At 44.0% G+C, this 24,926-nt stretch overlaps 1 protein-coding gene across 1 annotated transcript in view; it reads left to right on the top strand.

The window, feature by feature from the left end:
- Positions 1-482: 482 nt before the first annotated feature.
- The window catches only part of NWD2 (NACHT and WD repeat domain containing 2), an 88,214-nt gene continuing 63,770 nt past the window's right edge, over positions 483-24,926 (top strand). The window contains exon 1 of the mRNA XM_081959807.1: positions 483-812. Within this exon, the coding sequence (XP_081815933.1) occupies positions 662-812 (151 nt within the window). The 5' untranslated portion in view covers positions 483-661. The remainder of the gene's footprint in view (positions 813-24,926) is intronic.

Genomic DNA, 24,926 nt, shown 5'->3' on the forward strand with positions numbered 1-24,926 from the left:
TTCTCCTTCTCGTCCTCCAGCTCTTTTTTTCTGTTTGGTTTTTAACCTCCGTCCACCCACACCGTCCCCCAGCCAAGGCTCCGGCTTCGCTCCCCCGCCTGTCGGCCGAGTTTCTTTCCTAGGAGGGAGGAGGGAATCCGTTCGGTGTGGGAGGGGGGGGAGGAGGAGGAAACCCACGCAAGACCACCCCCCACCCACCCCCTGTAGTTTCTTGGCAAGAGCCAGCGGTGGATGCTTGGCCGGCTGAGATCTCCGCGTGGTCTCCCCTCCCCGCTGCTTTCCCCCCCCCCGCCGCCCCCCCTGCCGCCGCCGGCCGGAGCGTGCGTAAAACCGGGGGAAGCGCCGCCGAGGCTGGCATTTAAGAGCCGAAGTTGGCTGGGGCCAAAGCTCTTCGCAGCAGAGCAGAGCAAGGCGCCGGGATGCCACCTTGAGGACTAGAAGCATCGCGCTTGGCGGAAACTTTTCTCTCTCTGCCCCGGCGCCAGGCCGGAGAGAAGCGGCCGGGGAGGGGGCATCGAGGCAGGCCGAGGAGCCGCAGCCGGGGCCGGGGAAGGAGGGGGACGGGGGGGACGAGCGGCGGCGGCGCCCTTCTGTCAAAGGACGAACCCGGGCGGGGAAAGACGGAGGGAGCGGCGGAGGCGGCGGCCGGCGCTGCTTCACGATGTGGCCGGCTGGTACGGCCGGCAAGCTGTCGGCTCCGCGGGACTCGGCGCTGCGGAAAGCGGCGTTCTCCGGCAATCTCTCGGCTCTGCCGCTGCACCTGGCGCCCAGCGGTCGGAGCGTGCGGGTCTTCGTCAGCGCCAACGCCGAAGGTGAGGCAGGGAAGGGCGGGCAGGGTGGCCGGGCTGCCTTCCTTCCCTCCCTCCCTCCCTCCCTCTTATTTCACTTGTCTCCCTCCCTCTTTCCATTCCATCCTTCCTTCCTTCTTCCTTCCTTCCTTCCTTCCTTCCTTCCTTCTCCTTCCTTCCTTCCTATTTCACTTGTCCCCCTCCCTCTTTTCCCTCCTTCCGTTCTTCCTACCTTCCTTGTCTTGATTCAGTTAATATGTGCAAAGCTGGGACAATTACTGGGTGATTGTTACTTCTTCCAAGATGTTATTTCCTTCCTTCCTTCCTTCCTTCCTATTTCACTTGTCTCCCTCCCTCTTTTGCCTCCTTTTGTCCTTCCTTCCCTCCCTCCCTCTTATTTCACATCTCACTCCCTCTTTCCATTCCATCTTTCCTTCAGTCTTCTTCCTTCCTTCTCCTTCCTCCCTGCCTTCCTCCCCCTTCCTTTCTTCCTTCCTTCCTATTTCACTTGTCTCCCTCCCTCTTTTCCTTCCTTCCGACCTTCCTTCCCTCCCTCCTTCCCTGCCTCTTATATCACTTGTCTCCCTTCATCTTTTGATTCCATCCTTCTTTCTCTCTCCCTTTTTTCTCTTCCTTCTCCTTCCTTCCTTCCTTCTCTCCCTCCCTCCCTCCTATTTCACTTGTCTCCTTCCCTCTTTTCCTTCCCTTCTTTTCTTCCTCCCTCCCTTTCTTCTTCCCTCCCTCCCTCCTATTTCACTAGTCTCCCTCCCCCTTTTCCTTCCTCTTCTTTTCTCCCTTCCTTCCTTCCTTCCTTCCCTCCCTCCTATTTCATTTCCCCCCTCTTTTCCTTCCTTTCTTCCTCCCTTCTTTCCTTCCTCCCTCCCTTCTTTCCTTCCTTCCCTTGCTTGGATCTCCTTGGAGCTGTGCCTTTGACCAGTCTCAAGAGGGGAGAAGACGGGGCAGCTGAGATTCAGGGTTAGCTCTGCACTGGGCCGTGACACTCAGACCCACCCAAGGGGTCTGGAGCCCATTTAGTCTCACGGGGGTGGGGGGGGGCATTGCGAGCTAATCCTAATCCTGAATTAGGCAAGAAAAGGTCATGGGTAAGGAAGCCGGGATGCAGCTTCCTAGCAGGGCCTCACATCAGACGATCTGCTCTTGTTTCTAATTTTTATTTCATTTCTACGCTGACTGTAAAGGGGAGGTGGGTGGGGGGAAGTACCGCTGCCACCATCCTAAAGCCAGCTTTAAAAGAAAGCAGGGTCGCCAGTTTGGGGAGAAGGGAGGGAGGTGTTTAAGAGTGTCTGCAAAGTTTCAAAGACAGTTGTTTTGTCTGCAAAAGCCTCTCCCTCCCTCTCCCTTCCCCCCCCCTCTTTATTTCTTTTTTTAAAGAAGACATTTTTTAAAAAGCAAAAGTTGATTTCTCTGGAGGCATCAGCACTAGCAGGCTGCCTGTAAGGCCTGCAGTCCTTCTTATTTGCCCTAGGAAAAAACGCTGCATTTTCTGGCAACTGAGGAGTGACTAGAAGGTGCTATTTTTACCCTAATTCAGAGGAGAGTGAGTGAGTGAGTGGAGGGAGGGAGGGAAGGAAGAATGAATGGAAAGATGGAAAGAAAAGGAAAGAAAAATAAAGAGAGAGAGAGAAAGAAAGATGGAAGGAAGGAAAGATGGAAAGATGAAAGAAAGGAAAGATTGAAAGAAAGGGAAAGAGAGAAAGAAAGAAAGAAAGAAAGAAAGAAAGAAAGAAAGAAAGGAGGGAAGGAAAGAAATGGAAGGAAGGAAAGATGGAAAGAAAGGGAACGAGAAAGAAAAATAAAGAGAGAGAAAGAAAGATGGAAGGAAGGAAAGATGGAAAGAAAGAAAGAAAAAGAAAGATGGAAGGAAAGAAATGGAAGGAAGGAAGGATGGAAAGGCAAAGAGAGAAGGATAGAAAAAGAGAGAGAAAGAAAGATGGAAGGAAAGAAATGTGCGGAAGGAAAGATGGAAAGGGAAAGAAGAGGAGAGAAAGAAAGAAAGAAAGAAAGAAAGAAAGAAAGAAAGAAAGAAAGAAAGAAAGAAAGAAAGAAAGAAAGATGGAAGGAAAGAAATGGAAGGAAGGAAAGATGGAAAGAAAGGGAAAGAGAGAAAGAGGAAAAAGAGGGAGAGAAAGAGAGAAAGAAAAGAAGAAAGGAAAGAAAGATTGACCTTCTTGTCAAAGAAATCTCAAAGAGATTCAGTAAAATGTTCTCTTTCAGTCTTTTGTAGAAAGTGGGGAAGTCTTGAACGCTGTATGACCGCTTTCGTTTCACGGAAGGCCCTTGACCTTTCACCACAATCTTTGAGACCATTGTGCAAGGGGGGGGCAGGCTTCACCTGGGGGGTTATGTTGTCGTCTTGAAATCACCAGAGTTTGCCTTCCTGCTCCACTTTGCTATGTGTGTCAATTAACAACTTTCCAAAATGGGAATTCAAAGCGGCTCTTTTGAGCTCTGCGACCAGGAACCGATCAGAATAATTCTGAAACCAAATCCTTGTTTTGTTGAGTGCTCCCCTCTTTAAGATGCATCGGAACTGTTATGCATTTATTTTTTAAAAGCAAAAAAACCCAGATGAAATGGACTTCTGAACTCTTTTGCAAACCTACTGTGTTTCCCCGAAATTAAGACAGGGTCTTATTTTCTTTTGACCCCCCCCCCCGAAATAAGTGCTTGGCCTTATTATTATTTTTTAATAAAAAAAATATTTTCAGACAAACACAAACACACAAGACATATACCACAAAAGCCTCTTCAATTACACACAGTGTGTCGATTGGTTACAAAACCTTTCTGTGTCCTTTCCACAGTCCTCACTTGAATTTTATCTAAATTCACATATTGACAATCAATATATCTTTGTATACATTGTTATTATGCTTCCTCCTATTCTACAGTAAGTCATTCAATCATTTTAGCAGTGATAACATTCTCTAATAATTTCCAATTCCATGTTCTTTTCCTATTATTAGTATCATCAATCTAATATACATGTATACAAATTGTTATAATTATTAAACATCCATTAAGCCTAGCTATGGTTACATCCTTTCAACATAAGGTATATTCAATTTGAAGTAAATTTATGACATTTTATTACATCTTCCTGAAATCATCCAATGGCCTTATTATTTTTGAGGTGCAGGAGGCAGCGAGCGGGGTCACCTCACGGCTGCTGCTGTGTTGAAATATTTTCAGGGGAGGGCTTATTTTCAGGGGAGGGCTTATTTTAGCGCATGCACTCAAAAGTCCGATTGGGCTTATTATCCGGGGAGGTCTTATTTTCAGGGAAACAGAATAAGTACATGCACACGACACAATGCCACCGTATTTAATCTGCTACTTCCGGTGAGCAGTGTTTCCTTGCAAGTCCTATGCCCATTTTACTTCGCCCTTGAGCAGAAAGTTCATTAAATTATATTGCTCTTCAGCCTACTTGATGACAGCAGACATCCCTACCTGTCTGGGGTTTTGTTATTATTATTATTATTGTGTCCAGTCCTCAGTTGAAATATAGCGGGAGAGAAGATCGACTCCTCTAAAGCTCGGAGTTGGAAGCAGATGTACATAGTGTCCCAGGAAAACTGGCAGGTAGCCCATTACTTTAAAAAAGAACAGTAAGAGATGAGAAAAAGATGTTTCTAATTTCTTTGGCAACAGAAAAAGAGATTGAAGCCTTTATTTGCAGAGAGGCAGACGGTCTTTTCCCGAGTTGTTTATTGCCCAAGACGAAAACCCCGGATCGTCTGCTGAATTATTATCTTCACAAAAGACATGGCTACTTGTGAGAGAAGCCTCACACACCCTCTTCACAGGAGGCCTTAATTCATTTCCTCTTTTATATCTAATTATCGCTGTCTCATTCAGACCGGGGTTTTTTTTGGGGGGGGGAGTGTTTGGAGAAAGGGCAGTTGGAAGCAAGTTCTTGCAAAGGGAACTGTCCGTGGTGCTGAAAATAAGGTGGTGTGTTGGAAGCGATGGGATGGGAGAGGAGAGGAGAGGAGAGGAGAGAAGAGAAGAATGGAGTGGAGTGGAGAATAGAATGGAAGGGTTGGGTAGGGTAGGGTAGGGTAGAGTAGAATAGAATAGAATAGAATAATGAAATATAGGATAGGATAGGATAAGATATGCTAGGATAGAACATAGAAGAATGGAGTGGAGTGGAATGGAGTGGAATAGAATAGAAGAGAAGAGAAGAAGAGAAGAGAAGAGAGGAGAAGAGGAGAAGAGGAGAAGAATGAAATGAAGGATAGGAAAGGATAAGATAGGATAAGATAGGATAGGATATGGAAAGAATAGAATAGAATTAGAATTGGAATTGGAATTGGAATTAGAATTCTTTATTGGCCAAGTATGATTGGACATCCAAGGAATTTGTTTTTGGTGCATAAGCTCTCAGTGTACATCAAGATGTAAGCAATGAATCACGCTAATAGTCATCATAAATACAGTTGCTCCAAAAATTATTCAAATTGCCACACTACAAGAGCTGGTTGCCAATGTTATAATGTCCAGAGCAGGCTAATGTGAATGCCTGTGGCTGTAAATTAGCAGAAACTTTAGCTAAATTATTTACTCAAATTATTTACTCCTAGCTTTTCACTGCTAATCACATTTTTATACATATACAATAATACAATACAATAGCAGAGTTGGAAGGGACCTTGGAGGTCTTCTAGTCCAATCCCCTGCCTATATACATATTTAGTAGTACTGTCATACAAATTCAATTGATCTAATTCCATTATCCATTTATCTAACATTCTTTATTTGTTTTTTTCAAACTACTATACAAACTATAGTGACATTTACTTAATCGATATTTCTTCAGTCTGGATAACCTTTCGTAAAGTGATCTGCAGCAAGGATACCACCTTTCATGATTTCTTTCTAAAAACATTTCAAATGTTTTATTTTATTCAACAATCTACCCCAAATTAGAAATCCAAATGTAATAAAACACATAACATTTAAAATTGAAGAGGCTATTTTGGGGGGGAAAATCAGCCAAGAATCTAAGACCGAACATGGAGTTCACAGCTTCCTGGCTAAACATCGTGTGATAAATGTACAGGTTTTAATGAAAATATAATTTCTGGCTGTGTCTTTGGAAGAATGATTAACTTCCTTGCATTGTGCAATGGAGCAATTTTATTAAAGGCTATCATTTGATCTTAATTGGAAACTGCAGAAAGGATTAGCTCAGAGTAATCAAAGTACTTTCCTTAAACCTGAGGTGTCTAGAGAGCATAAACCATAATTAAAATACAGATAGTCCTTGACTTAGTCCAGGGGTCAACAACTTGTGGCTCTGGAGCCGCATGTGGCTCTTTCATCCCTCTGCTGCGGCTCCCTGTTGCCAGTCAGCTCCACAATTGATAGGGCTTTCAGTTGGGACAGGTAGAGGAAAAAGGATGCTGCGCTAGTAGGAGACTCTATGGTGGGGGAACAGGACTTCCGGTGAGCTCCAGAATTGAACAGGGGGCTTCTGGTTAGGACCTTTGTGGCTCTTTGAGTGTTTAAGATTGCCGACTTCTGACTTAGGAACACAACTGAGCCCAACATTTCGGTTGCTAAGCGAAACATTGTGAGTTTTGCTCCATGTTGCGACCAATCTTGCCACCATTGTTAAGTGAATCACTGCAGCGATTAAGTTAGTGAAATGGTTGTTAAGTGAAACTGGTTTCCACATTTGATTTTGCTGGTCAGAAGGTCACAAAAGGTGATCACGGGGCAGCACAACCATCACAATTATGAGTGATTTCAAATTGCAGTTTTAAAATAGAGGTGGTCCTGAAATCTAATGGAGTCCAACATTGTTGTTGTTGTTGTTAGTCACGAAGCTGTGTCCAACCCATCGCAACCCCATGGACAATGTTCCTCCAGGCCTTCCTGTCCTCTACCATCCTCTGAGGAACATTTAAGCTCACGCCGACTGCTTCAGTGACTCCATCCAGCCACCTCATTCTCTGTTGTCTCCTTCTTCTTCTTCCCTCCATCATTCCCAGCATGAGGCTCTTCTCCAGGAAGTCCTTCTCATTAGGTGGCCAAAGTCTTTGAGTTTCCTCTTCAGGATCTGGCCTTCTAAAGAGCAGTCAGGGTTGATCTCCTATAGGACTGGCCGGTTGGATCACCTTGCAGTCCAAGGGACTCACAGGTGTTGTGGCCTGCCAGCATCCAGCGAAGTGACAGCAGATTTGGACAGTGAGGAGGTTGGGGAGGAACGTGGACCAGTCCTGGAGTCTGGGGAAGGCTCTGATGAGGGCTCTGTGTTGGAGGCAGAGAGGGGGCCATTGCCCTATGCCAGTTATCAGCTGCCTTCAGAGTCAGACATCAGAAGAACAGCTGGAGCCTGTTCCCAGTGTATGCATGCGCAGAGTTGACAGATGAAGGGAACAGCTAAAGAATAGAGGTCAACTTGGGAATAAGACCAGACGATGAATGGCCCCTCCCAGAGGAAAATAGAAGAGGAGCGAAAGGGGAGTGGAGTTTGCAGGAGACAATTAGTTCGTTTATTTGGTTCTTGACTCTCCGAGACTCCTTACCAAGTTTTGCAGATATTGTCCTGGCAGCTCTCCAAGCCAGATAAGGTCTGTGACTGTAAATCCTCCCTTGAAAGACTTGGCTGGATGTGAATGAGCAGAATTCACAGTCAATGAATAAAAGGGGTTTTGTCAGGACTAGGCGTTTGCTTCAGGCTCTTGGGAAGCCTCGGTCAGAACAGCAGGAATCTTCTCCAGCACCAGTCCAAAATTTATGGAACCTAATTGAGTCAAAAATTACACTGCGAAGCAAGACAGTTGTTTCGTTCAGTGAGTTTTGCCCCATTTTATGACCTTCCTTGGCATGGTTGTTAAGCAAATCACTGCAGCAGTTATGTTAGGAACACGGCTGAGAAGCAAATCTGGCGTCCCCATGGATTTTGCTTGTCAGAAAGTCGCAAAGGGGAATCACCTGACCACGGGACACTGCCGCCGTCATAAATAGGAACCCTTTGGCAAGGGTCTGAATTTTGATCACGTGACCACAGGGATGTTGCAATGGTCTTAAGCGTGAAAAATGGTCGTAAGTCACTTTTTTCAGTGCTCTTATAATGTCGAACGGTCACTAAATGAACTGTTGCAAGTGAAGGACTGCCTCTACAGGCATTAGTTAGCAAACTGCAGTATAGCTTACTGTATTTTTCAGAGTATAAGACTGTCACTGCGTTAATTGTTTGCTAACCGAGCTGAAGAGTTACTGCGCAGGTCATAGGCCTTATCTGACAATGATTTACTGCGCATGCTTCTTAACATGTTTGCTAATACATCACACATTCCAGAGACTTTCTTTTGATCTTCTGTTCGTCTGCCAAGAAGGTGGACGACAATTGCTCTTGCCAAAATGTAACAATTAGATAGATTTGTTTATTTTATTTTTATATTAAATCTTGTTTTCATTAGAACATGTTATCGGGTTTTATTTTCGCTTTTTCTGAAGATATGCTTTTTAGGAAAGCCGACGGTCTACACCTCATTAGCTCAGGGTGAAATTTCCCCTGACAAAGACGCATCTTTTTCCCTCAAAAAAGAGGCTGAAAATCTGGGTGAAAATTGCGCTTAGCTTGCACTTACATTTCGATTCCTACTATGGACGAATAGTTGCAGAAGTGGATAGAGTTAGACAAAAGTGCAAAATTGAGTACCGTATTTTTCAGAATATAAGACACTCCAGAGTATGATGCACATTAGTTTTTGGGGAGGAAAAAAAGAGGGGGAAATTCTGCCTCCATTAGTATTCATCTGGCTAGCATCCTTGCAGCAAACAGCAAACAGCTTGGTCAGCTTCAACACATTATCGCAGCCTGATTCAGCATGAGCAGCTGATTGGCGATTGGATCGGCCTCCCGGAAAACCACCAATCACCTGTTACCAGAGTTGAACTTTAGCAATAGGTTGGCTGGTTGTGAGCGTGTGTGGGGCTCAAACGTCAAAAATGCAGCTGAACTTCGCAAGGTACTCCAGTGAATGCAGCAGGCGCGGTGCAGAACCGGTCCGACAAGGCAGCAGCAGTCCCGGGCTGCATTTTGGCTACTGCACCTCGCGTTTTAAGCCTTTGAATGCTCCATTTCTGACCCATTCAAGGCTGTGGGGATCACCAAAGGACATCACTGCCAATTGCCAAACATGACGTGCAGAGGCCAAGAACAGGGCATCCGGAGGCTGAAAACGTGAGGCACAGAGGCCAAAAGAACAAGGCACAGAGAGGGGGATCTGTGGCAATACATGCAGCCTGGAACAGGTCTAAAATGCGACACACAGAGGCTGAAGGGTGGGGGCCGGCAGGTGGGCGGGGCTACATTTGGTGTATAAGATGCACCCAATTTTTCACCCTCTTTTAGGGGAGGAAAAAGCGTGTCTTATACTCCCGAAAAATACAGTACTTTGATTTGAGAAAAGAACATAAGTACTTTTGTTTCCACTTGGAAACCACTTCTGAACTTTGTGCTTGATGTGGAAAAGAATGGAACTATGATTTTTGGGTTTTACCGAGTAAATTGGGAAATCTTTACAGAAATGGCTGGTTCATATTATTATGAAAAAGGAAAAAGTTGTGATTTGATGTTAATGCCTTATTTTACTGCAAGAGAGAGAGTCGAAAAATGCCTCTTTTTCTTTTCTTTTTTCTTATCCTTCTTCACTTCTCTTCCCCCTTTTCCTCCCCACTCCTTTTCTATGTGCTTTTTGTATTTTGCATTTTACAATCTTTTGCAACTCCATAAAACATTACAAACCAAAAATTACCCTTAGCTGACCGAATGCTGGCCAACCGCATTTAACCCGCCGTTCAATTTCCTTTACTTTACCTCCTTCCATGGTGATAGGTTGGCCAAGGTATATTTCACCAGCTTAACACATTTTAAACAAGCAATGATATCGTTTTCTATGTTCCTTGCTCCAAAGTCTTGATTGTGTGTTTTTTTGTTCCAACTTACTGTATTTTTTGAAGTATAAGATGCACTTTTTCCCCCCTAAAAGAGGGTGAAAATTTGGGTGCATCTTATACACCGAATGTATAGCAAAGAGCCAGTTTCAGTTTTAGTTTCAGCACAGCCTGATTAGCACAAGGGAGAAAAAATCTGCCTCTGCCTCCCAGCAATTTGACTCCTTGCGGCACATAGCAAAAAGCCTGTTTCAATTTCAGCACAGCCTGATTAGCACAAGCAGCTGATTGTCGGGCTTCACGCTGCAGGGATTGCCATAGCCTATTGCCACCTCCGCGTGCCCCATTTTCTGCCCATTCCGGGTGGATTTTTTTCCCCTTGTGCTAATCAGGCTGTGCTGAAACTAAAAATGAAACTGGGTGTTTGCTGTTTGCTGTAAGGAGGCAAATTACTGGGAGGCAGAGGCAGATTTTTTTGTTCCCCCCCCCCAAAAGCTAGGTGTGTCTTCTAATCTCAAAAATACGCTAGATACAATACGACTAGACCAGGGATGTCAAAATCAAGGCCTGCAAGCCGCATCTGGCCGACAGGATGCTTAGATCTGGCCCCGGGGGGGCTGCCCAGGAAACAGCAAAGGACTGGCCCGCACACAACCTCCCTCCCGAGCTCCGTTTTCGCTGACAGAACGCTTGGCCATGCCTCCCACCGCCCCACCCGTGAGGTTAAACAACCCTGGTGCAGCTCTCAATTAAATCGAGTTTGACACCCTGGCACTAGACTAAGTACTTGTTATTGGATTTCCCTGCAAAATATTTCAGCTAAAGCAATCAATGCCTTAATGCTCCTTATCAGAATTGGTAAGCTACTTGGCAGCCTAGCTGCAGTAATACGACCTGAATCAGACTGCAAAGTTTTGTGAATGTCCTTTCATTGTGCCTCCGTAAAAATAAATGTTCCCAGGCTTCTGTGTGTTTTTTTTAAAAAAAAGGATAAAGGTAAAGGTCCACCTCGTACATAGGTGCTAGTCGTTCCTGACTCTAGGGGGCAGTGCTGATCTCCGTTTCAAAGCCAAAGAGCCAGCACCGTCCAAAGACATCTCTGTGGTCATGTGGCCGGCATGACTAAATGCCAAAGGTGCAGAGAACGCTATTCCCTTCCCACCAAAGTGGTTCCGATTTTTCTACTTGCATTTTTTTCGTGCTTTCGAACTGCTAGGTTGGCAGAAGCTGTGACAAGTAATGGGAGCTCACTCCGTTATGCGGCACTAGGGATTTGAACTGCCGAACTGTCGACCTTTTGATCAACAAGTTCAGCATCTTAGCCACTGAGCCACAGGTTTATTAATAGGAAAAGGCCTCTTGTGGCTCTCGGTGTTTTCTTTTCTGTGGGAAACGGGTCCAAGTGGCTCTTTGAGTGTTGAAGGTTGCCGACCCCTGATTTAGTGGTTGTTCAAAATTAAAACTGCATTTTTAAAAAAGTGACTTACGACCATTTTTCACATTTGCAACCATCAGACGCTTGGCAACGGACTCATATTTATGACGGTTGAAGTGTTACGCAATCAATCTCTATCCTTTTGTGGTTGTAGTTGTTGTTGTTGGATGCTTGTGTTGGAAGAAGTGACGGAAGTTGTTTGTGTGAGAGAGAGACAGAGAGAGAGAGAGAGAGAGGAGAGAGGAGAGAGGATGAAATGGGCAAATAGGGATTGATCCATTTATAAACACAATACCTATTTTACAGCAACGGATTGCGATCGATAGATGCGTATGCATTCGATTAATATATAATTAGACTTTTGTCCTTGCGGTGTCCTTTTATACATGAGCACCTATCTGAATCCAACATTCGATTCTTGGGAAGGAATATTTCTAGGACTGTGTTCTCCAAGACTAGCAAAGTGCAGGGGACAAATCAGAGAACGCGGACATTGCTCAAGTTTGTTTGTTTGATGTCTCATTAATTTTCATCTCTACATTTTGGTCTCCTTCTTTAGGGGATGCTCAATTGAACATTTGATCCTCGACCTTTAAATTTAACTTGGGACGGAATCTTTAATGGGGAGATGCCCAAAAGAGGTGGATAGAAGTTTTAATGGCCAAAACAGAAAATAGAGAATGTAAATATATGGTGATACAAATAATGAATATTATTATAAGCGTTAGAACTACTGTTGTTATATTATAGGAGAAGGTAAAAGCAATAGGAAGGTAATGCAGAATGGAGAACTATAAAGGCTAAACAGGAAAGCCGATACAGAAGGCTGTAAAATTACTTTATATTGTTACGTATGTTTTGTGATTAAAACATTCAACAATTTTTTTAAAAAAAAGAAGTTTTAGTGGCTCGGCTTATGTTACAGATGAGGAAAATGATTCCTCCTGAATTTCTAGCGCATGAAAATCTGTGATAAAGCATAATGAACAGGAACATGCTTTGTCAGGTGTAATTACAAGAGCAATAGAGATACAATTCTTTGTTTTCCATATTATTATTTTCTCCTCATAAATGACCGAATGGGATCTGGATCTACCGGTAATCTTTATATATGTGTGTGTGTGTGTGTGCGTTATGTTAAGATACAGCCTGTTGTGTCTTAAAATGATGTCTACTGTACTACTGTAATATGGCTTCTACTGTACAGCGAAGTGGAGGTGTCATGGTAACAGCAAGGTTCAAAGTACTCCACAAGGGGGCTCCCTCTGGTAAGGGGGAAAATCCAATATTAGAAATTATGTTTTGTCTGGACATTTTTCCCCTATAAATAAATACCCGGGCAACGCTAGATTATCAAGTAGTCCAAAATACAATACAATACAAATACAAATACAATACCACCCAAATTAGTGTGTTTTTCATTCTGCTGCACTTTCATTACTATCCAAGTTAGTGGGATCCAAGTAACCTTCTTGGGGAGAAAGATATTCAAAACAAGGAAGTGGAGGACAGTGTAAGACAGTTTTTTACAGAATCATTAAATCTGTTTTATTGTGAATTGTTAGATTGGGTAATGAAAGGCACAAAAGGCTAAGATAACAAAGCTCTTTATTTGGCCAAGTACAGGCATCCACTGAGTGAGAGGTCTAGCAGCTCCCTTTTTAAAGGGGAGCTGGCCAGTGCTTCACCCAATCAGGTCTCTCTCTGTTCCCGTCTGAAAAGAGAGGACCTGACTGGAAACTACTATTGTCCTTGCAACAACTAGAGGGGGGAGTATCTAACATGAATGAAGATTAACCTGCAGCACCCAGTTAGTTTTCTCCAAAAGTATTGTGTGAATCCAACACATTTTGCTAGCAGAGGTAGAATCCAAGTTTCAGAACCATGTTTTTAGAAGATGCTTATTCTTATCTTCTATTCTATTCCGTTCCGTTCGTCATTCCGTTCTTCAATTCTGTTCTGTTCTATTTTCTCTTCTGTTCTACCCGACCCGACCCCAACCTACTCTATTCTATTCTATCCCATCCCATCCCATCCTACCCCTTTCTATTCTTCATTCCATTACTCTGTTCTGTTCCGTTCCTCTCCACCAGTGGTGGGTTTCGGACCCCATCACAACCGGTATGCTGGGCGTACTATTGGATGCGCACGCTGCTCACACATGCGCACGCCACTGCCCTGCGACAACCAGCTGCTCGGCAGAGGTCACGCAGGCACCGCACGCTGTGTGTGCATGCGCCATTGGCCCGGTTACTTCAAAAACAGCTATGGAGCGCAGGGGGGTCGGTGAGCCAAATGAGCCACCATACTGGTAGGGTGGCCGCTGCTCCTGGATACTACTGGTACGGCCGTACCGGGCCATACCACCCACAACCCACCACTGCTCTCCACTCTGCCACGTCCTGTGCCATCCCGTTCTATTCTTCATTCCATTATTCTGTTCTGTTCCGTTCTGTTCTGTTCCATCCCTAACTCTGACCCTAACCCTAACTCATTTCAGACAAATGTTTGTCCAATCTCTTCTTAAAAACTTCCAGTGTTGGAGCATTTACAACTTCTGCATTTACAGTACAAGTTGTTCCACTGGTTAATTGTTCTCACTGTCAGGAAATTTCTCCTTAGTTCTAAGTTGCTTCTCTCCTTGATGAGTTTCCATCCATTGCTTCTTGTCCTGCCCTCAGGTGCTTTGGAGAATAGGTTGACTCCCTCTTCTTTGTGGCAGCCCCTGAGACAGTGACGTGCGGTGAGGTTTATGACTGGTGAGGCACTGACACAGTGCTGAGTTTCAAATATTTTTAGACTTGTGGACTTCAACTCCCAGAATTCCACAGCCAGGCATGCTCAGTTCCAATTTAAAGCGACAGCATTTGTTTTTCTCCTTTGCTCCTTCTTTCTTTTTCTTTTTCTTCTCCTTCCCCTCCTTCCTCCCTCTCTCCCTTCCTCCCCCTCTCTCAAACACACACACACACACACACACACACAAGTTGGATTGGACTATCTCTCCTACCCCTTCCCTCTCTCACTCACTCTCAAACAAACCCCCCCACACACAAAAGTTGGATTGGATATCTTTTCCAGTGGCTTGAAAGCAGCTCCTCTGCCATCCCCCCCCCCCCATTCTCCTGCTGCCTTTCCCAAACACCACCACCATTGCAAATGCAGCCTGCTGTCTGGGTGGGAAATGCCTGGAACACAATAAAGCCCACCCACCACCTCCTGCTGGCAGGCTGGGGTGAGAGGAGAGGCAGAGAAGCCGGAGGGGAGCCGAGCCTTCCAAAAGAAAGAGGCTGGGGGGAAGTGTGTGTACTACAGCATGGCTCTTTGCCTGGCTTCCTGCCTCCTCCTGTGGTCTCCTCAGTGCTCGCTTGTGCTCTCCCTCCCCAAGTGTAGTTTGATTGCATGTGGAGCCATGTTGCCTTTTCAAACTTGTAATCAGTGAAGCTGGGCTAGATTTTTATATAGTTTTATCCAGCTGTGTGTGTGAGAGAGAGAAATGAATGGGGGCCTGGGGAGGAAGTCACTACACTTGGGGAGGGAGAGCACCAGTGAGGTTAAGCAGAGTCATCCACGGTGAGGCAGCAACTAGCTCAGCTTTTTCTTTTTACTTTTTTTTCCCATGATGAGAGTGGTGAGGCTGTGCCTCACTTGCCTCACCTGACTGCACGTCATTGCCCTGAGATATTGGAAGACTGCTATCCTGTCTCCCCTGGTCCTTCTTTTCATTAAACTAGACATGCCCAGTTCCTGCAACCGTTCTTCATATGTTTCATAGCTACAAGCCAACGAGATGTCTTCTCTAGCATAGAGTGCATTTTCTGGGGAATTACTGGCCCACTTTTCGCCAATGACTGACGCTTTCTGAGATATCCCTAAAGTTCAGGAAGCACAAACACAAAAGGATTTGACCTCCTACTTCGTTATTTCATATGTGAGCTGTATGTCTTATGGCATTCCAGAAAGGCAATTAAAACAATTCAGTGGAGGGTGCTGTTATCAAAACAGATTTTGTTTACCCCTTATTGCCAGACAAGCCATCCGTGCAGCTCCAAAGGAGTATCTCTTAAAGCTGCAGCCTTTCAGCTTTTTTACAAGGCAGAAAAGAAATGGCATTAAATGCACAATTGGGGTCAAATAATATCCTTTTTTATTAAGTAGAAATGACATCGTGTTTGCTTTGGGTCCATCCCTCCCTATCCACTTCTTTAATGCTAGCTGATATTTGATATGATGAAACAGTAGAGTAGAGAGGGATGGGATGGGATGGAATAGAATAGAATAGAATGGAATAGAATAGAATGTGGAATGGCGTAGAATAGAATAGAATAAATCAAATAGAATAGAATAGAATAGAATAGAATAGGGAATGGCATGGAATGGAATAGAATAGAATAGAATAGAATAGGGAATGGAATGGAATGGAATAGAATAGAATAGAATAGAATAGAATAGGGAATGGAATGGAATAGAATAGAGTAGAGTAGAGTAGAGTAGAGTAGAGTAGAGTAGAATAGAATAGAATAGAATAGAATAGAATAGGGAATGGCATGGAATGGAATAGAATAGAGTAGAGTAGAATAGAATAGAATAGAATAGAATAGGGAATGGAATGGAATAGAATAGAATAGAATAGAATAGAATAGAATAGGGAATGGAATGGAATAGAGTAGAGTAGAGTAGAGTAGAGTAGAATAGAATAGAATAGAATAGAATAGAATAGAATAGAGCTGGAAGCAGAGGTGGTATTCAGTCAGTTCTGACAGGTTCTGGAGAACCGGTAGCGGAAATTTTGAGTAGTTTGGAGAACCGGCAAATAGGCTGGCTCTTTTTGGGGGGGGGGGGCGGAATTAGACTAGATGACCTACAAGGTCCTTTCCAACTCTGTAAATCTGAATTACAGATTTATCGTGTGTCTTTTGGTCCCTTGACTCTGCCTTCGTGTTGTCTAGGAGACTGTTAATCCAAGGTCATTTTCCTCAGACCTGAGGGATGTGGTGATAATGTGACAACATACATTATCTGCAGCGTCCCTCAAAGCTGTAGAAAAGTGATCGAATCTTCAAAAGACTCTGAAGTTCATGAAAATCTGTTTATTGCTTCGAAGCTGATTCCTCCTTTAAGAGCTGAAGTCATTTCAAAATGTTTATAGGTTTATCCAAATCTATATCTATAAAAATGGCCGCGTGTGTGTTTCAGCATAACTCTGGAATGCCTCAAGCAATTTCAACTAACCTGGTACAGAGATAACGTACTCTCTGGAGAAAAATACTGTGGGAGGTAAGACACCCCTAACACCCCTTGGGGTGTGTACTCTGTTAAGTTACAGCCTGTTGTGCCTTAAAATGGCTTCTACTATACAGCACAATAGAGTTGCCATGGTAACAGCTTCAGAGTAACAAAGGAATGAATTGTTTCCTGCAAAAGCCCATGCCCCATTCACTCCACTTTTGCTTCCTGTGGGAGGGGCCAATCACGTGCAAGGTGTGGCTTTACTCCCAAGTCGGCCCTGCTTTCTTAGTATTTCTTGTCTTCTGGCATCTCTGTGCATGCGTACACTGGGAATAGGCTCCAGCTGTTCCTCTGCCTCACTGCTGTCTAGTTCCCTCTCTGCCTCTGACGCAGATCCCTCGTCTGAGCTTTTCTCATCCCCCAGGACTGACCCATGATCCTCCCCAACCTCCTCATTGTCTGACTCTGCTGCCAGCTGCGCTGGTCGCCGGCAGGCCACAGCAAAGTTCTCCATCTATGGCATTCACAGAAAAGATTCCCCACCCTTTTGGAGCTGCTTATAGAGAGAAATTAAGCTAAAATAGAAATCCCCTGGTCTCAAGCAAACTCATCAGTTAGTGTTGTGCCACAGCAATAAATCTCTCATTTCTTTTTCTCAAAGAAACAAGCGCTATCTTCCACGCGAACCTTGAGTTGTAAAAGGCCATCTGTCCAAGATGCTTTCATCGTCCGTTTCCAATGCTGGCTGCAAAGTTGTTTATATCTCGATCTGCTATTATCACAGTTGGATTAGGGCCAGCAATTTTTTTTTAAAAAAATGTGTTGTTTATTTCATCGCCTTGAAAAGATCCCAAAATAGTTTGGAAACAGCTGAACTGGTGTCCTTGTGGCCAAAACAAATAACACAGGAGCCTTGTTGTGTTTTTTAAACAAGCTGCATATTTACAAATAGGTCCAGAGAGTAGAGAGAAGAGACACTTATGCCACAATTTAGGATCGCTAGATACAACAGCATAAAGGGATGCAATCATTTTTGGAAACTGGACCTATCTGTTGTGACCTAGGCTTTCTGAGCAGCACGAAGCCAAGTCCTCTTCCCGATAAACCCCTTTTATTTAATTGACACTGAATTCCTCTCCAGCAAAGTCTTTCCTCTCCCACAGTCTTCAAGATAGTTCACAATTACCGACCTTTATCAGGCTTGGAGAGTGGCCAGGCTGATATCTTTCAGATGCCGCAATGCTTGGTACAAATGCAGGAATGAACTAATTGTCTCCTGCAAAATCCACTCCCCTTTCGCTCCTCTTTTATTCCCTATGGGAGGGGCCGTTCACCGTCCACCTGTGGCCTTACTCCTGAGTCGGCTCTTGTTCCTTAGCTGCTCCCTTCTCCTGGCAGCTCTGCACATGCACACACTGGGAAAAGGCTCCAGCTGTTTGTCTGCCTCACTGATGTCTGACTCCGAAGGCAGCTGATAACTGTCAGACGGCCCCGGCCCCCTCTCTGCCTCTGACACAGAGCCCTCATCAGAGCCTTCCCCAGACTCCAGGACTGGCCCATCTTCCTCCCCAACCCTCCTCACTGTCTGAATCTTCTGCCAGCTCCACTGGCTACTGGCAGGCCACAACAATATCTGGGGATGAAAAAAAATTGTTGAACTCTTCCCCGATGTATCTTTTGTGTTTAGAGTGATCTTTATCATCCTGCTTTACTTTTATTTTATTTTTCTGGAGAGATATACATACTTCCAATCAAAGCATTGACTTATAGACACCCACCATTTATACGTCTATCAAAATGTTAGGTCTGCAACAGGGGTGAGTTCTGGCAGTCACTACTCCCGGTTTGCTCATGGACGCGCTGCATGCGTGCGTGCACTTTGCATGTACTCGCTTGCTTGATGCGCACTGCGCGTGCATGCACAGTGCAATAAAAAATAAGATGGTGGTGCCATAAGCGCCATCCGGAGAACCAGTTCAGGGGCGTGGCAGGCTTGGGTCACTGCTGGTTCCAGCAACCCAGGCCACCAAATCACTACCGGTTCGGCTGAACCGGTCCAAACCAGTAGGTACCACCACTGGTCTGTAAGCCCTACAGACATGTTTTGGACTCCAAAGTGTATACTAGAATCCAAGACAAGTCCAACATCATAACAATTTATTCCACCTTTGTTCTTAAGTCTTATAAGAGGGGGAGGGGCGGTCTAGAAATTTAATAAATTATTATTAATTATAATCAATCCAAGCTGCATTCAAATTGTTCTTCCATCTCTTTCGGTTTTCCAAAATCAACTTGTCAATTAGGAGTTGATGGTTGGTTGGTTGGTTTTTGTTGTTGTTCCTCTGCTGTTTGGGCCGTTTCCTTTCTGCTCTGGTGGAGAGATCTTGTTTTCAACTAGATGCTGTTGGATCGAGTCAGTTATCACCCAATTTGCAATTCAAAAGTTATTGGGAAGCAATTTTAATGTGGCATTTTTATCCATCTTTTAAATCCTTCCCAAGGACCTGAGATAGGCTGATAGGGATGCTTGATGGTGTTAGGGGTATCGTTGCAGGATGTAAGCTGCTCTGAGTGAAGCTGCCTTTTGCAATTGACTGATGGTGATATTGTCAATGCCAACGGTATTCAAGTGTTGGTCCAGACGTTTTGTCAGGACTGCCATCCTGCTATACCATCCATTCTTCGCCAGCTGCCACTCTACCATACACAATAGTGGGGTCAGAGCTGCGGGGAGGTACAAGAGGGGGGCTAGCATAAGGGGAATCGGAACTACTCCTCATGCCATCCTGTGTGACCCGCTGGCCATTCCAAGGTCACCCCATAGTATGCAGCACCTTCCAACCCACCAAGTCAGGAACTGTGAGTAAAACAATGTGTTTGAATGTAATTGGACAGATAAAGGTAACCAAGGGGGAAGGTGGGAAGGAGCGAAAACTTAACCAGATGCTTTGGGCGTGAAAGTTCAGATCTGGCTTTGCTACACTGAAACCAATTGGCTTTAGTAAAGTGTGCTTTCATTAACAATGGATCTGAGAGTCTTGTCTTTTCTAATTGACCAAGTTGAGATGGCTGACAGGTTTTGGTATTGTGCCTATGACTATTGGTACTGTCTTTGCTCATAAGATGGGGTGCAATGGCTCAGTGGTTAGAGATGGGACGGGAACAGTATTCTGTGCACCGTGGTATATAGTCATGCTGGCTACATGACCACAACAGTGTCTTCGGACAATGCTGGCACCTTTAGCCAAGAAACAGAGAAGGGCATCGCCCCCTAGAGTCAGATATGACCAGCAAGGTGAAAACCTTGCCTTTGCTTTTGCTTTTTGTCATAAACATTCTACATCTATTTGCATGTCTTGATATTTTTTGGGATTTTCCGCTATCCAGACTTTTTTTGGTTTTTCCTGCCAACAATTGTTAAGTCTGCGGTGTTGTTATTATTATAATAATAACATGTATGGTGCCAAGCTCTCAACAACTATAATTCCTTCAGTAGTTTAACTAAGAACATGTTATATGTGAAGAGTCATTAATTTGTTGCATTTTAACTGTAATATTGCTTTTCATGATGGTTATAATTTTTTTTGTAGACATCACCCAGGAAACATATTAATTCACTGCGGTTTAACTGTAGTGTTGCTTCTGATTATAGCTAGAGTTTTTGTAGAAATCACGGAGGAAATATATTCAGAGTACAAAGAGTACTTGTTATAAAATTAATTTTGATTACAGTTGATTCTGGTCCTTCTAGACTGTGCTGTTTGTGGCTTTTAATTGCAATCAACAGCAGTATTCTGTGTGAGCAATTTTAAACCTTAATCTGCACTTAACTCTCGAATCTACTTGCCTCAAAGGTTAAAAGAATGCTACCAAAGAAGTTTTTAAAAGGCAGAACCATTGTCTTAGAAAAAGTCATAGGCAAGGACCAGCGATGTCATAATCTATATGTATAAAAATCTGTGTGTTCCAGCATAATTCTGGAACACCTCAAGCAATTTCAACCAAACTTGGTACATAGATGAGTTACTCTCCGAAGAAAAATATTATGTGGGTAAGACACCCCTAACACCCCTCGGGGTGTGTGTTCTGTTAAGATACAGCCTGTTGTGCCTTAAATGGCTTCTCCTGTCCTGCCATAAAATGTACTGTACAGCGCAGTGGAGTTCCCATGATAATGGCTTCACGGTACTCCACAAGGGGCTCCCTCTGGTAAGGGAGAAAATCCAGCATTAGAAATTATGTTTGGTCTGGACATTTTCCCCCTATAAATAAATATCCAGGCAACGGCAGGTTATCACATAGTTAATATATAAAAATTCCTTTCTTTTCCCCGCCCAAAATTCCCTGCGATCTTCTCTATTCAGCTAACTAAATTTTCTAGCACATTCTTGTGTACAGGTAGTCCTCAAATTTCAACCATGGTCATGCCGGAAATTGTTGCTAAGGGAGACCTTTGTCAATTGAGTTTTGCCCCATTTTGCAACCTTCCTTGCCACTGTTGTTAAGTGAATCACTGCAGTTCTTAAGTTAACAGCCCGGTTGTTAAGTGAATCTGGTTTCCCCCATTGACTTTGCATGTCAGAAAGTTGCCAAAGGGGATTGTATGAACTTTGGACGCTGCAACCGTCATAAATATGAGTCAGTTGACCGTGAGGATACAGCAACGGTTGTAAAAACAGTCCTAAGTCATTTTTTTCAGTGCCGTTGTAAGTTTGAATGGTCACTAAATGAACAGGTAAGGACTACCTGTATAAGAAGAAGAAAGAGAGTCTGATTGCTTTCTGAATCCGTTGGAAATTTGTTGTCGGATTAAGGGAAGTACTAAAAAAAGTCTCTTTGCCCGCTCAGCAAATCACCAAAAATAAAGAAATCGCTCCAAAGGACTCCATGCCTTGAATTCAATGCCTCAAGGGACAGAATAGAATCACAAGAGACAATATCAGGCTCCTGATTGCAAAACAGTAGGCAATCTCCAAATTGGAGGATCTAATAAACATCCTGTTTATTATACCGGTGTGTAAACAGAGGCATAGAATCAAGATCAATTGAAGTTGTCACGATGTTAAAAAGTTTGCTAGGCCTGAACTGCCTGAATTGACACTCAAGAGTTAAACTAAGAAAGATTTATTGCGCAGGTCATAAAACAAAAAAAGGGTTCTTATCTGAAAGTGATTTATTGCGCACGCGTTACACATTCCAAAATTCCTCTCTTCTTTGTTCGGCAGCCAACTTTGGCAAACGTAGCTTTCATTATCAAAATGTAACCAATTAGTTATTTCTGTTTCATCTACTTTTATTATTTTATTATTAAAGTTTGTTTATTAATTAGAATATTTTCTTAAAGACTATTTCTTTTCTAAATATCTCAAAAGATATGCGGAAGGGAATCAGCCACGGTCCATCGATTTCTAACAGGGTGTTTTTTGGCTGACAACTTGGTAGCAGAGTTTTGGCTTTTTGATGACCAGCTGAGATGACTACAATTTATGGCTGTATTTTCCCTTCATGCTATCTAAAGATAACCGACTAAGCCTAATTAGCCATGTCGAAGAAGAGAAAGAAAAAGAAAGATGGGGCGAACACAGATGAATCAGCTTCCTCTGACAAAGAGATTCCCTCGGACACAGAGGAGCAAGATTCTTCAGGTGCCGAGCCAGAAATGGGGGAAAGAGTTACAGAAGGCAAGATCTACGGACTGAGGTCAGTAAATGTCCCTCATTATCAAGATACAATTAATGAACGGCAAAAGTCTAAACGGCAACTGCCGGCAGAGTTAAAATCCTCCCACGCAGAAAGCAAAGTTTATGACATCTCCCCAGATGAGCAAGAAATGCAAAGCTATCTATATCAAATAGAACGTTTAGAAAGATATGTTAGGGAGGCGAGAGTGTGTTTTAACGAAATAAGGCGAAGTAGAAGAAGCTCCCCCACTCCCAAAATGTCTGAGGACGCCATCTTGTCTTCTTCAAAACAACAGCCTAAGACACACCCCACAGAGTTCACTGGTCAATTAGAACAAAGAGACATGTACAAGTCACCGAGGTCACGTGGTCCCTTTGAGCCCATTGAACTTCAGCATACGTATAGAAAGGAGAGGCAGCCAAAAAGTGAAGCTGCACTGCCATCTGCTGGCGGAGAAAAATTATTACAACAAAAGGTGATGAATTTTAAAGAATTAGCTATGAGTCCTTTAGAAGCCAAAACTTTGTCTCCAAAGGTTAAGTCTTCAATACCCCCTGGCGGCGTTGAATCCTCCCTAGATGAAAAAAGGCAAAGCCAAAGGCGAATTCGAGGAAGCCAATTTGATGTTGCCACGCAAAGGCCAATGATGCAACCCCAGCATCCCCTGGTTCAACAACCAGCTTTGCAACCTGAGCAACAAATTGTTCCTCAGCAGGTATTCACAGTCACCCCCTTGACTGGTGAGTCCAAATTAAAGGAGTCAGGAGAGAATTATAAAGCCTGGGTCAGTGAAATTGCGCTCTTGCTTCGAAGAGAAGGCACATATTCCATGGTTTTTGATCCTCCCCGTCAACCCTGGACACCTGCAATAAGAAACCTCGAAAACAGAGCTATCACGACTTTACTCATGTCAATGGAAATTGAGATCCAAGGTATCTTTCCACCTGATGCAACTGCCCAAGAAATATGGGCTATTTTGGAAGATTGCTACAGGCCCGTTTCAATTGAATCCTCATGTTTGCTCATGTCTGAGTTCCATGGTTCGAAGTTGAAACCTGGTGAACGAATTGGTGGACATTTGACCAAACTGAAAAGAATGAGAAGTGAATTGAGACAAAATGGCCATGTAATCGATGATATCCAAATGATTAGCATCATCATTAACTCATTGAATTATGAATGGAAAGATGCTGTTGCAAAGATTAACTACGTGCCTATTGCTCAACGCACAGTTAACCACGTTTGCAGACTTTTAGTGGAAGACGAAGCTATCAGGTTAGCTACCCCACATCTGCAACGGCCTCCAGCACCAAAGGCTCCAGCCAGACGTCCCTTCCGAGGAAGAGGCTACGCTCCAAGGATGCCAAAATGCTACACCTGCAACCGTGTGGGACATGACACCCGGGATTGTCCCCAACGAGTTCCAGCTCCCGCCACGTACCAGCCCAGAGGAACAGATTCCAGAGGCAGAGGTAGAGGCGGAAGACAAGGTCGTCGTGGTCCAAGGCGTGATCCACAAGCTCCGCTTGCAACACTGGCCATAACCAACGTTCCACAACCTGATCCAAAGTTCGACAGACGTCTTTTGTGGACTTTAGATAGTGGAGCAGCTGTGCACGTTACCCACAGAAGGGAACTTTTCACAGAGATGGGCGAACCAGAGCCCGAGTATCGAGAACTGTATTCCTTCACCAACCACACTTGCAAGGTTATGGGAAAAGGAACTGTTTACATTGAAGAGCTCGATACACACATCCCTGATGTTTATTACATACCTTCAGCAACCAGTAATTTGCTTAGTCAAAGTCACTTGTCTAGAGAGTTAAAGTTCCAGGTTCACCACCTCGAAAAAGCAAGTTACTTAGTTAAAGATGGTGATATTGTTGCTGAAACCATGCTGATTGGTGGTGTTTATTACTTAAAGCCAAAGCCTAAAGGGCAAGCACAGGCAAGTATGCAAACTCCAAAAAGGCACAACGCAAACCCAGAGAGAGTTGTCCCAGAGAGAGAAAGCGTTACTGTGCCAAAGGCTCCTAAAGCCAACAAACAAAGAAAACAGAAACAGATTGCTCAAAGCAAGCCTGAGGGTCCTCATGAAACTGTTAATGTTGAGAATTCACTAACTGGTAAACCTTTGCATTCCAGGTGTATTCACAAGTGGCACAGAAGATTGGGGCATGCCAGTTTCCGTGTTCTTAGAAAGATGCCGGAGTTCGCAAAAGGTTTGGATCTAAAGGGGTGTAAGGTGTTTTTGGATTGTGCCGTTTGCAAAAAGGCTAAATCCAAGGCGGCTGCAATTCCCAAACACGCTACACGCCGGTCAACACGCATTTTTGATTTGGTACACACTGACATAGTGGGTCCTTTCCCACCAACACTTGGTGGCAGAAAGTATTTTTTAACAATTGTAGATAATCATTCTAGATATGGATTTGTATATCCTATGAGAGAGAAATCTGAGACCTTTCAGATCTTTAAAGACTTTGCAGCGTTTGTTTCTACACAATACCAAGTTCGCATCGCCAGAATCCAGAGTGACCGTGGTGCAGAATTCATGTCTCAGCGTTTCCAGGACTGGATGCGTAAGAATGGAATTCTTCATCAGACATCTGCTCCATATACACCGGCTCATAACGGAGTCGTAGAAAGAAGACAAGGGGTTCTACAAACCATGATGCGTTGTCTTCTAGAAGATGCCAATCTCAGTATCGCATACTGGGGTGAAGCAATCAAATATGCAAATTACATTGTCAACCGTACTTGGAGCAGTGTAATCAATCAAACTCCTTTCTACATGCTGTATGGCTACAAGCCTGATCTCAAGAACCTCCATATTTTTGGTTCATATGCTATGGTGA

Source organism: Natrix helvetica (assembly GCF_964273705.1).
Source record: "Natrix helvetica genome assembly, chromosome: 7".
Taxonomy (NCBI): Eukaryota; Metazoa; Chordata; class Lepidosauria; order Squamata; family Natricidae; genus Natrix; species Natrix helvetica.